General features: G+C 42.6%; 1 protein-coding gene across 1 annotated transcript; it reads left to right on the top strand.

Annotated features, from left to right (window-relative positions):
* The first annotated feature begins 82 nt into the window (after positions 1-82).
* Positions 83-13,345, top strand: LOC120294089. The gene is made up of 3 exons (XM_039313996.1): positions 83-286; positions 377-492; positions 12,733-13,345. The coding sequence occupies exons 1-3, from the start codon at positions 245-247 to the stop codon at positions 13,343-13,345; spliced, it is 771 nt and encodes a 256-aa protein (XP_039169930.1). The 5' UTR covers positions 83-244.
* The last annotated feature ends 352 nt before the right edge of the window (positions 13,346-13,697 follow it).

Genomic DNA, 13,697 nt, shown 5'->3' with positions numbered 1-13,697 from the left:
GGCAGGCATGGTTTGCCCCGTTTATAAGGTAAAAATAAGCCTTCTCCGAGGGAAATACAGAGATCAACCAAGATCTGATAGCTGAATGATGGTAAGGAGATAGCTGTGAAGAGACTTTCGAGCATCTCAGGCCAAGGCATAGCAGAGTTCAAGAATGAGATCCTTCTAATATCCAAACTGCAACACCGAAATCTGGTGAGACTTGTCGGTTACTGCACAGAAGGAGAAGAAAAGATAATAGTGTATGAGTACTTGCCGAACAAGAGCCAGGACGACTTTCTTTCTGGTTTGTCTCACTCTCTGAAGAAGTAATTTCCATTTTCAACAAAATATGGTACTGAAACTAGATATTGTTTCTGTTTGCTACCTTGTTCAGATTCAACAGAGAAGGCAAAACTTCACTGGGCCATACAAGAGGGCTGCCCACTTATATACCAAAGGACAAAACCGTGAGACTCGGTATGGGATAGGCCAAAGCGGACAATACCTCGAGTAAGTTAATCTAGGGATGTCACAATATGGTATTATAGTAGGTACCTCTCTAATAGATGTGTGGTTTGAGGATGACTCGGGCAAAAGCTAGCGAGCCTTTAACGACCTAGTCTGACGAGGGTGGGGAGTGGTTGCCTGGGCTATATGACTTGGACAAGGAGCGACTCTTAGTAGGCTTCTAGGATAGCACATGGGGCAGGAATGAACCGAACTATGTACTGAATATATATAAATTAAAATTAACTCACTAATGCGACTTTTGACGTAACGACAAGCTTTGCTTTGGAACTCCAAAGTTAGGTGAGCCTAAGTTAGAGTACTATCAAGATGGGTGATCTCTTGGGAAAGTTTCTGTTTATACGCCAAATGATAAAACTGTGAGGCTTGGTATGGAACGGGCCAAAGTAGACAATACTTTGAGTGAGTTAATCCAGGGATGTCATGGTATATCCCAAATCCAAAATTAGATGGGAAAAGCCTTGTTGAGTCATATATAAGCTAACACCCATCTCCATATGTTCACGAGTTTGTGTGGTTATTTAGACTACTCATTTTGGGAGCTTGTCCTGTCACGCCCCGATCCTCGGGCACGCACACATCCTTCTCACTTGGTCGATTTTATAATGCGATATCCCAGGACAAGTATCGCCGACCCTTTAATTTATTAAGCACATGCGGAAACGTTAAAAATCCCCGAGACAATAAAAAACGATGGGATAGAAAAGCGGGGTCATATTTTTCATATTGAAATTTATAACCAAACTTTTATATAAAACACAAACCAATTCATAACTATTCACATCAATTGGAGTTCACGAAAGAAGATGAAATCTCAATCCTTCGGTCATACTCAAAATCTCTCTCGGGATTATCTTCTTCTTCCAAAAGCCTTCTACTCGGGTTTCACCTTCGAGTTCTCTTTCTCGAGTCCTCCTCGGCTCCTCAACGGGGTCCCGAAATGTTTTTCCCCAACCGGGATGAGACTACGTCTCGGCGAGTTCTACCCCACTAAGCCCGATTAGTAAACTACTATACTAAAGGCTGCCTAAACACGCACGTGAGGGGGACTTACCTTGGCCTCGATCCCACTGCCCGCAAGTCGACAATTCACATACCTTACGTATAGAATCGATACATCCAGCAAATTGAAACGCATCACTCAACTCAATAAATCACAAGGGTCCAGTTATATGGCCAAATCGTTATGACACGTCCCATTCCATGTCACACAATTTTGTCTCATAATCCGGCGCATCAAACTCAACCATCATGCGTTCCAATTGTTAATTACACCCCCTCAAGGGTACGGCCAACTCTATTGGCGGTCTTACGGCATTGCCGGGCATCGCCTCCCCATGGAGCGCGGCTTCGTCATTACGTCGACGGCATTCCCGAAGGAGCATAGGGTCCGAATCAATCTGCGACCGGCTTCCCGTTGTCCGGGGTATCCCACATAGGGATAACGTCCGGCTCAACGGCCGGACGATTTCTCATAACCATCACACGATCACTCAAATATGGCCCAGGGCATCGTGCATTGCACTCAAATGCTTCAATTAAAATGATGAGCCTGGCCTTTTTCTTCGTATTAAAAATTCACCTGAAATTACTCGTGCGTGGGTACACGGTCAACTTGATCCAGAAAATTGATATTCATCCTTTTTGAAATCCCACTATTTCATATAGTACCAAAAACTATTTTGGTGTCAAAACCGACACTGGGATTTTTACGAATAAATATCAAAATCCACAAATTTTGGAATTAAATACCAAGAATCCAATCAGCACTCAATTTGCATAATTTAACACTCAATTGCAGAATTTAACCACGCCATTTACTAATCCATAATTCAGTCTCAATCAATTCCAATCAATTTAGAGTAAATCTCTAAAATATCACAATTTATTTAATTCCATGCAACGTAAAGCTCAAATAAATAAACGGACTGCGCCACGATGATCAGCACGAGATTTCGGTCGTCGGCCATTAAAATCTTAATTTCCGAAAAATAAATAATTATTTAATTAATATTAAAAATTCAATTTAGCACAAAATAAAGCCCAATTAAATAAACGGACTTCACCATGGTCATCAGCACAATATTCGGTTAGGACCATCTCGTTGAATTTTCGGAAAATAAATAATTAATTAATGAAATTCCGAAATTTAATAATTAAATACTAAAAATCCACTTAGGCCCGAAAAGCCTAATTGGAGCCCACTAAGGGTCGGGAAAAATCCCAAGGCACTTCCAATAATTAGTAGACCACGTCTACTTGCTAATTGCACAATCAATTTATTTAAATCACATCACAATTGACTAATAATTGCTAATTTATTCTAATCTAACAACCTAAACATAATTAATTAAATCTAAACCAGCTTAAAAGCATAATTAGCCACTAATCCTGGATTAGTGAGATTACTCACCAAATCGCGCGCAAATCGGATCAATCCGACGGCGGCGCGAGGAACGATTGTCCCAAAGCACGGCTCGGGTTCGGGGCCGGAACGCCCCAAACGAGCTCGAACCAGTGGAAACCCATTTTCTGCACTCTCACGTGCGCGGCTGATTAAGGGCGAGGGAAGGCGGATCCGAAGCTTGGTTGGGTCGGAAATGGACGGAGGGGTCGAACCGAACCAAGGCGAGGCTTCACGGTGGCCGGAGGATGGGTGGGCCGGCTCGTGAGCTCCACCAAATCCGAAGCTTCGCCAAAACAGGGGGCGAGCGAGGAGAAGCCGAGGCGGGCGGGCACGGGACGGCGAACGGCGAGGCGGCGTGCGGCGCGACTGCGGCTCCCTTCCAAGCAACGCCGATCGTTGCTTCGCTCCGCCGGTCTGCTACGATCGAACCGAGAGGAAGGAGAGAGGGCGAGAGGCGCGCGGACGACCGTGGAGCGGCGGCGGTAGCTCCGGCTTCGGTGGCAACGACGGCGACGAAGCGGCGACGGGCGGGAGCTTCTTCGGCTTCTTCGGCTTCCATGGTGCCGAGCAACCAAAGAGAAGAGGAAGAAAGGGGTTCGTCGACGGAGGAGGAGAGAACAAGAAGAAGAAGAGAAAACCAATTTCTCTTTCTTTTCTCTCTCTCTCTCTCTTCTCATGTCGCCCATACGTGGGCCACTATGGTCACAACCACCCACATTTTCTTGTCAATTCTACCCCTTCTAGAAGCATTTAGGTAGGCCAAAATGTGGGGGTAGAGGTGGCATACGAATTTGCTATTTTTCCCTCTTCAATTTTACTTAAATTGGTTCACTTCTCAACAAACAATATTTCAATTGAAGCCTAAATAAATCCATCAAGGCATCCTTGTCCATTTCATGACTTTTCCCTCATATAATCTAACTTGCATCCCAATTTCGAATTCAAGAACGGTCCTCTTCAAATTTTCGATGAAAATGGCCCTACCTATCTAGTCGAAATTATGACTCGAAAAATCTGGATGTCACAACTCTTCCCCTCTTATAAAAATTTCGTCCTCGAAATTTAAACCTTTACCAATCCATAAACGAAAGGTGGGGGGTATTGCCGTCTCATCGAGTCTCACTTTTCCACGTTGATCATTCGGTCTCGTGGCGTTGTCTAACCACTTGACTAAAGAGATCATCTTTGTACACAAAATCCACTATTTCGAACCAACAACCGAACCGAGCTTCTCACATAAGACATTATGTCATCCACATCTGATCTCTTTTTCTCGACTCTCTAATAAACCTTCGAACCTTAACGATTGAAAATTTCTGACAATTCTGAGTAATCTATACTCTGACACTGATCTGACAACTGCAAACATTGATTACTGAGCTGACATCTGGACTTGCGATTTTCTAATTTCTGATCTCATCTCAACCGACTGAAATCCTGTACACTCTGCTTTGCACTGATTAAAAAGAAACTATCTGACTGATCTGCTCTGCTGAAACTGATATAACTCTGGCACTGATCTTGGCAACTGTAATCACTGGCTACTGTAATGACTTTGGCCTGAAATCTTTATTCACTTTCTTTTCACCACCGAAATTCGTACACTCTCGCTATACACTGCTTAATAAAGAACCCTCTGAAAACTCTGCCAACTTATAATCTCTGATCTAGATTCGAGATATAATTCATCCTCGACACTCCATGTCAGTGAACTATCCGAGACACACACTTCGGTATACCCACTTTATGGCAAGATAGGATCTTCACTTTCTGAGATCGAACTTAGATTGACGGTTAATTTCACTCCGACACGCTTTTAGTGTGACCTAGGCTACTGGGTAGTGTTCGAGCTTTTAGGACAAATGACCCGTGGTCGATTTTCTTCGAGCCACACCGAACCGACTCGACACATTGGCGACTCTCGATTGTCGTGAAAATCTCAAAGGTTCAAATACGGACACGGGTCCCAAAACGATAGAAACATCAAATTAGTACCGGTCGATGAGAATTTTCCAATTTAGTGGAGTCACCCACGATCGGTCATTCATCTCGCCGAGCCGATCTATTTCGATTTCAAATCGATTTTATATTGTGCCGCAATGATCTCTAAAGATGAGCACGGTCGGAAGTCGATCCATGGTCGAATTCTCAAGTCTATTTGCCTTAAGGTCCTTAATAACTCACCCAAATTAGGTCTAGTTATCTCATGAGTGGCCAACTCGAGAAAAACACCGTAATCGCATCGATGAAATGCCCAATTTATCTAATCGAAATCGAGCCTGAAACTGGATGTTACATACTCAAAACAAGATCTACTCATATTGTACCAAAGTGGACTAACTCCATCTATCGATCAACCACTATTCTCAAATGGTATCGCAATCCCCGAATTCTTAGTAAGCCATATATTTCCATTTCCATTGGGACTCTCGATTGATGCTAAAATCTTCCCGATTTGCATTCACCGAACTTCCACTCTACCGACACCTTTGACACTTGCAACCCGCTTTGGCGATATCTACCTTCATATCTATCTACCAATTTAGCCGACGTCGATTCGACTTACTTGCCCCATCTCGGTCAAAAACGTGATACTATAATGAACTTCGACAAGATCTTTTCCCTAAGTGTTACGTGTTAAGTGCACTCATTCCTCATGGAACCCGAACGTTCCATCCTCGGAAGTTTCAAAGTTAGATTCTTTCTTGCCGATCCTCTTATAAGATTTTCTTAACATCTCTGCTTGTCAACTAGGCGTCGATTCTAACTTGAACATTTGGTTCAATTTTGAGGGCGGCTATAAAATTTAAAAGGTAGCCTACCTCAAATTTGAAAACCAAATTTCAAATTCTTTTCAAGTAAAGTCTATACTTTAGCCGCCTCGCACATTGAAAGACTCTCGCTCAACACATTAATTACTTATTTCATTCTCCCAAGATAATACCAAATAACATCATTATAGTTCGCCAAAATTCTGATTCACGACACTCGTTTCATGTTCAACTTGTTGGGTCTCAACTAGCGGGACGGTATACAACAATCTTCTCATGTTGTATCAATACATACCCAATCGTTGGCAAGACACATCACTAAAAGTTTCATGCTTTCCGTGAGCCAAATGAAAAGTTTAGCACAAGTACGATAGCCGATCTTACTTAAGCTTTGGAAATTATCCTCGTACTTGTCTATGCCAATGAATTTCTCTTCTTTCTCAAGAGGTCAACCTCACAATGATGCTAATGCTGAAAATTCTTTCACAACCCTTCTATAGTAATCTGTCCAATCCCCACGGCTTCTGATCTCTGACACTGATGTTAATCTCAATCTGCTAACAACTAATTAGATCTTGGCTTGGCCCATGAAGATTCTCTTACCTGTAACCACACGACCATTCTTAGGGGCTCTCGTGATCCTCATCGCTTAATGAACACCCTAGAACGTCGCTACATCACACGATCACCATTGATCTAGGTATTCTTTGAACACTCAATTTGTCAAATCTATGACAAATGGTCAAGTGTTCACCGAGGCCAAACGATCTTACAATACTCTCATAAAGACCATATCAAGTACGAACGTTGTCTTTCTTACAACCTCCATCCTGGTTCATAACTAACGACTTCATAATCTCAAGTCGACCTTTAAAACATCAATACTCTTTATAACTAGTCACACCATTCATTGATCTTTTGTAAAGAACACTTGTCCTTGATCTTCACCTAATTGAGTTGACTATGGTTGATGCACACTCGCAACAAACCATCTTTCTTATTTTCACAAACAAAACTAATGTTTCCCCAAAGTAATACACGATATGCACGAATACCTCATTCATCAATCTTCACATCGGCATTTTCAATTCTACCGTTCGAACAACAACAATGGTAAGAAACCTTCGAGAATAGCTCCATCTTGGTGCTAGCTCGATCGCACTTTCTATCTCTTTCTTTGACGGCGATCTCGACGGTTCTTGTGATAACACATCTAGAAATTCTTAGACCACCGAGATGTCCTCCATCTCTAGTTCTTCAATCACCTACCCAAGACAATCGCTAAGCAACCTTGGCAACCTCCGTCTAACAAACAAGTTGCCTCCAGCCAATGAGATTAATGAAATCGAAGATTATTTTCAACTCCCAATAACTTCGACACTTTCACATGTTAATGGACTAAACTGGCTTACTCCAAGATTGTGATTCATTATCACTAAATGCCGCTTGAGCCCACACTATTCATGCGTGTCAAACTCACACCTTAGAACTAGTCAAGCACAACCGTTGATAGTGATTCCCTTCTCTTTCACTTTTACTTCAACAATTTAAGTTCTATTACTTAGCACAAAACTCTCGCGCTACTCGATAAAATCACTTTCGACACATTCTTTCTCTCGATTGGTGCAAGGTCCATTCTACTCCCATTCTTTCACGCCACAAAGTGACGATGTCCATGCCACCTTAGACTTCCACTGACAGTCCTTCACCTGATGGCCACGCTGGTCATCATCACAATAGGTTCTAGTCATATTCGGACACTGGATTCATCCATGCTTCCTTCTACAATTCTGACACTTATCAGGTGAGTCTTCTATCTCTTGCCAAGTGACAGTACACACTCTTCTCCCGGTTGTTCCATCGATCTGCTAAAACCACTCTCGACCTCGATCTTTTCCCCGACGATTTTCATTTCGCCCGAACGGATCTATACCTCGGCTCGAATGCAATGACTTCTCCCGATCACATCTCCACTTTGAATCTCAGCAGGTGAAGCGACAACGGCAGTTGCAACACTGACGGCGGTTCAATCCTAAGCCTCCTGGCTCATCCAGTTCCCAAGGAACACTTGCATCTGAACGATCCTATCGAACTTAGGATCATTCGACGCTGCTACACTAGTACCAACCTGCGGTGGTACTCTTACACCCGAGCCGGCCAAAGCCAACACTCGCCACAACCACCTCGGGTACCGACAATTGTCAGTGCTTTATCCCGAGTCACAGAGGACATTGTCCTCTTACTAGGAGTTCTCAGCTCCTGCTCGCTCATGGTTCAGTCTTTACACTGCAACCTGTCTTCCACATCCACACTGGATTGGAAGATGAGCGATTCTCACACGACAATCAATTCTAGCATCCAGCCAACACGAGACATGCACCAAAGATGAATTTAAAGGTCTTTCCTACTAACTATCCCATGGTCAACGCTCCTTATCACTCCAATCTTCAACTTAGCTCTGATACCACTTAAACTGGATGTCACGCCCCGATCCTCGGGCACGCACACATCCTTCTCACTTGGTCGATTTTATAATGCGATATCCCAGGACAAGTATCGCCGACCCTTTAATTTATTAAGCACATGCGGAAGCAGTTAAAAATCCCCAGACAATAAAACGATGGGATAGAAAAGCAGGGTCATATTTTTCATATTGAAATTTATAACCAAACTTTTATATAAAACACAAACCAATTCATAACTATTCACATCAATTGGAGTTCACGAAAGAAGATGAAATCTCAATCCCTTCAGGTCATACTCAAAATCTCTCTCGGGATTATCTTCTTCTTCCAAAAGCCTTCTACTCAGGTTTCACCTTCGAGTTCTCTTTCTCAGAGTCCTCCTCAGCTCCTCAACGGGGTCCTGAAATGTTTTTCCCCAAACTGGGATGAGACTACGTCTCAGCGAGTTCTACCCCACTAAGCCCGATTAGTAAACTACTATACTAAAGGCTGCCTAAACACGCACAGGTGAGGGGACTTACCTTGGCCTCGAGATCCCACTCCGCAAGTCAATTCACATACCTTACGTATAGAATCGATACATCCAAAGAATTGAAACGCATCACTCAACTCAATAAATCACAAGGGTCCAGATTATATGGCCAAATCGTTATGACACGTCCCATTCCATGTCACACAATTTTGTCTCATAATCCGGCGCATCAAACTCAACCATCATGCGTTCCAATTGTTAATTACACCCCTCAAGGGTACGGCCAACTCTATTGGCGGTCTTCGGCATTGCCCGCATCGCCTCCCCCATGGAGCGCGGCTTCGTCATTACGTCGACGGCATTCCCGAAGGAGCATAGGGTCCCGAATCAACTGCGACCAGCTTCCCGTTGTCCGGGGGTATCCCACATAGGGATAACGTCCGGCTCAATGACCGGACGATTTCTCATAACCATCACACGATCACTCAAATATGGCCCGGGGCATCGTGCATTGCACTCAAATGCTTCAATTAAAATGATGAGCACGGCCTTTTTCTTCGTATTAAAAATTCACCCGAAATTACTCGTGCGTGGGTACACGGTCAACTTGATCCGAAAAATTGATATTCATCCTTTTTGAAATCCCACTATTTCATATAGTACCAAAAACTATTTTGGTGTCAAAACCCGACACACTGATTTTCGAATAAATATCAAAATCCACAAATTTTGGAATTAAATACCAAGAATCCAATCGCACTCAATTTGCATAATTTAACACTCAATTACAGAATTTAACCACGCCATTTACTAATCCATAATTCGGTCTCAATCAATTCCAATCAATTTAGAGTAAATCTCTAAAATATCACAATTTATTTAATTCCATGCAACGTAAAGCTCAAATAAATAAACGGACCGCGCCACGATGATCGCACGAGATTTCGGTCGTCGGCCATTAAAATCTTAATTTCCGAAAAATAAATAATTATTTAATTAATATTAAAAATTCAATTTAGACAAAATAAAGCCCAATTAAATAAACGGACTTCACCATGGTCATCAGCACAATATTCCGGTAGGTTCGGACCATCTCAGTTGAATTTTCGGAAAATAAATAATTAATTAATGAAATTCCGAAATTTAATAATTAAATACTAAAAATCCACTTAGGCCCGAAAAAGCCTAATTGGAGCCCACTAAGGGTCGGGAAAAATCCCAAGGCACTTCCAATAATTAGTAGACCACGTCTACTTGCTAATTGCACAATCAATTTATTTAAATCACATCACAATTGACTAATAATTGCTAATTTATTCTAATCTAACAACCTAAACATAATTAATTAAATCTAAACCAGCTTAAAGCATAATTAGCCACTAATCCTGGATTAGTGAGATTACTCACCAAATCGCGCGCAAATCGGATCAATCCGACGGCGGCGGCGCGAGGAACGATTGTCCCCAAAGCACGGCTCGGGTTCGGGGCCCGGAAACGGCCCAAAACGAGCTCGAACCAGCTGGAAACCCATTTTCTGCACTCTCTGTGCGCGGCTGATTAAGGGCGAGGGAAGGCGGATCCGAAGCTTGGTTGGGTCGGAAATGGACGGAGGGGTCGAACCGAACCAAGGCGAGGCTTCACGGTGGCCGGAGGATGGGTGGACAGCTCCGGCGGAGCTCCACCAAATCTGAAGCTTCGCTGAAACAGAGGGCTGAGCGAGGGAGAAGCCGAGGCAGGCGGAGCACGGGACGGCGAACGGCGAGGCGGCGTGCGGCGCGACTGCAGCTCCTTCAAGCAACGCCGATCGTTGCTTCTGCTCCTGCTGGTCGGTTCTGATCGAACCAGAGGAAGGAGAGAGGGCAGAGGGCGCGCGGACGACCGTGGAGCAGCGGCGGTAGCTCCGGCTTCGGTGGGCAACGACGGCGACGAGAAGCGGCGACGGGCGGAGCTTCTTCGGCTTCTTCGGCTTCCATGGTGCCGAGCAACCAAAGAGAAGAGGAAGAAAGGGGGTTCGTCGACGGAGGAGGAGAGAACAAGAAGAAGAAGAGAAAACCAATTTCTCTTTCTTTTCTCTCTCTCTCTCTCTCTCTCATGTCAGCCATACGTGGGCCACTATGGCTGTCAACCACCCACATTTTCTTGTCAATTCTACCCCTTCTAGAAGCATTTAGGTAGGCCAAAATGTGGGGTAGAGGTGGCATACGAATTTCTTTATTTTTCCCTCTTCAATTTTACTTAAATTGGTTCACTTCTCAACAAACAATATTTCAATTGGGCTTTAAATAAATCCATCAGCATCCTTGTCCATTTCATGACTTTTCCCGTCATATAATCTAACTTGCATCCCAATTTCGAATTCAAGAACGGTCCTCCAAATTTTCGATGAAAATGGCCCTACCTATCTAGTCGAATTATGACTCGAAAAATCTGGATGTCACATGTCCCACGTGGACTAGGCCATCTTGTTACAATCATCCTCCAATATTTTCGTGTTTTGACTCTTGCCAAGCATCGAACGATAGGATTTCATCAATTTTCTTAGAATGGGTAATATCGTCGTTACAATGGTACGATTCTACTGTGATTTTCATACATATTTTAGATTATGCCTCTTGTTGCTGCAAGGCTATGACAATCTACAAGTCAATTTCAAATTAAATGAATAGGATAATTGCACAAATAGTCTCTGAACTTTGATTCAATGTACAAAGTCATCCTAGAACTTTTAATTTGTATAATTTGATCCTTAGAATTTAGGCCCAATGTGCAACGTCATCCCTAAAATTTTGATTTATTTAATTTTTAAAATTTTATGGAGCATACTGAATATTAGATCAAAATCTAGAGACTATATTAAACAAATTAAAAATTCAAGAATGACATTATCATTATACTAAAGTTCCTGGATTTTCCCCCAATGAAAATACGAAAGAAAGGACAGTTGTCAAAGTAACCAGAATGAACTTTTAACTCCAAGTTAACGTTACTTGACCCAAGCGCAATCAGCGCAAAATTTGTAAATGATCAATGGTCAACCCAACCCACAATAGAAGCAATTTGAACGTGGAAAAACCAACTTCAGGAGAAGAAAAACTTGAACATACAGACAAGGTCAGAGCAACGAGGGAGAGAGATGGTTTTCCTTTCTGTGAGTGTAAGTCCTTAGCAATTTTTAGGAGAAGAATAACACGGGTGTCACAACTTTCATACATCACTCAATTAAGTGCCATAACTTTTTGTTTGCTCACTTAATTTCTATATTAGAGTAAAATCGATCATTTGAGTGTAATTTCCTACAAATCATCAAACATGGATTTTTTTATTAATTTCCCATCCGACATTGATTTTATTGTTTAATTTTTAATTTTGAATTTTGTTTTTGTTTTCCTTTTTTAGGGCCAACGAGGATCAACAGTGGCCCTTGCCTAGTTTGGGTGAGGCCTTCATAGCTGCAAGGGTTGTCGGTGAACCTTGTTGGCCTTGAAAAAAAGGCAAAAAAGGAAAAAGAAAAGAAAATTTAAAATTTAAAAAATTTAAAAACTTATAATAATTATCATCATGGGTTTTTAGCTTTGTCAGCTTAGGATGAATATCACGTGCCACGTTGTGAATATGGCAGTCAAATGCATTCGTATTACAAGTGTGCAAAAAGTCCTTTCACTTTTTGCTTTGTGTGGCTGAAGCAAAGAAGTCATCCGGAATTCCATGCACATGCTTTGCTTTTCGACTCAATTAGGGGTCTTATGATCTAGGAAGCACCAACACTCTTCAAGAACCTTCGTGTCATATTGAACACTTCGACACATAGTTGACACTTTCGACACTCTTCAATACTCTTAAACACTCGATCAACATGTGTTGGATTTTTCGATACTTGGTTAACTCTTTTGATACTCTCTGACATGCGAGTTGGAAATTTCGACTTGTGAGTTCGGAATTCTGACATGTACGGGTCAATTTTAAAAATTTTCAACAAATGATAAGTCAAAATGTAAATATGTTAGGCGATGGATTATCAGCGTCGCTCTGGTTCGACAATTGGCATCCCGGGGGTCCTTTGAATTTATATTTCATGGATCCTCTCATCTATAGCTCCGGTCTCTCTAGGCAGGTTTTGGTTGCCGATCTCTTCTCTGAGGATGGACGAGCTATCAGAGCAGAGATTGAGTCTTGGGGTTCGCCGCTTCCTTCCTTGTCTGGAACCCAAGATCGGTTCTGTTGGAGGGAGGACTCGATGGGCTTGTTCTCGGTGGCCTCGCCTTGGGAGGCCTTAAGGAGGAAGAAGGCCAGAGTCAATTGGCATTGTTTCATTTGGAGTAATGCCATCCTGCCTCGCTACCAACTGAACCTATGGCTCATCACCAATAGAAGGTTACCTACTCAGTCTCTTCTCATGTCTTATGGTAGGATTGATGCTGTTTCCTGCCCTTTTTGCAATGAGGTGCATGATTCAATCAATCATCTCTTTTTTGGTTGTCGCATTACCTCGAGTATTGCCTTTTTCTGGGCTACTAGATGCAATCTTCCACGACCAACGGGACTTGGGAGGAGACTCTCCGTTGGGCCATTACCTTGCTCGGCGGCAAGGAGTTTTATAAGTGTGTTGCCCGGTTCTCCTTTGGGGCGTGTCACATCATCTCGGAGAAACAAGAATAATATTCTGTTCGGGGGAGCCGTTATCTATTTCGGCCATGAAGAAGCATCTCCTCAAGGTTGTTAAGGATAATGCCCTTACCTTTGAGAATGTTGAGGACTCTCCCAGGAACAGGTAGATGCAATGCTCGTGGGATGTGGACCCCATTATCTTCGTTTCCTCTGATTGTAGTTTGACTTAGGCTTTTCGGTGGTTGTTTAGGTGTTTTTGCCAGGCTTGTTTTGCCGTTGGCTTGATGTTGGTCGTTTTGTTTGCTTGTCCGCGGCTTCCTTTCACTCTTAATGAGCGTGTTCATTTTGAGTGTAAGCTTTTGGAGCCGTGTTGTTTGTACAGTTTGACCCCTATTAATATATTGCTTACTCTTACAAAAAAATGTAAATATGTAAGAAAATAAAAAATAATAAAAATAATAAATGGG

Source organism: Eucalyptus grandis, chromosome 5 (assembly GCF_016545825.1).
Source record: "Eucalyptus grandis isolate ANBG69807.140 chromosome 5, ASM1654582v1, whole genome shotgun sequence".
NCBI classification, from domain to species: Eukaryota; Viridiplantae; Streptophyta; class Magnoliopsida; order Myrtales; family Myrtaceae; genus Eucalyptus; species Eucalyptus grandis.
This window is presented reverse-complemented; position numbering and strand designations above follow the sequence as displayed.

What these genes read in the sequence shown, in the direction of transcription:
- LOC120294089 (XM_039313996.1), top strand. Translation starts at nt 245, where the DNA reads ATGAGTACTTGCCGAACAAGAGCCAGGACGACTTTCTTTCTG. An exon ending in CCAGGACGACTTTCTTTCTG is followed by an intron (nt 287 to 376) that starts GTTTGTCTCACT and finishes TACCTTGTTCAG; the next exon opens with ATTCAACAGAGAAGGCAAAA. An exon ending in CAAAGCGGACAATACCTCGA is followed by an intron (nt 493 to 12,732) that starts GTAAGTTAATCT and finishes CGGTCTCTCTAG; the next exon opens with GCAGGTTTTGGTTGCCGATC.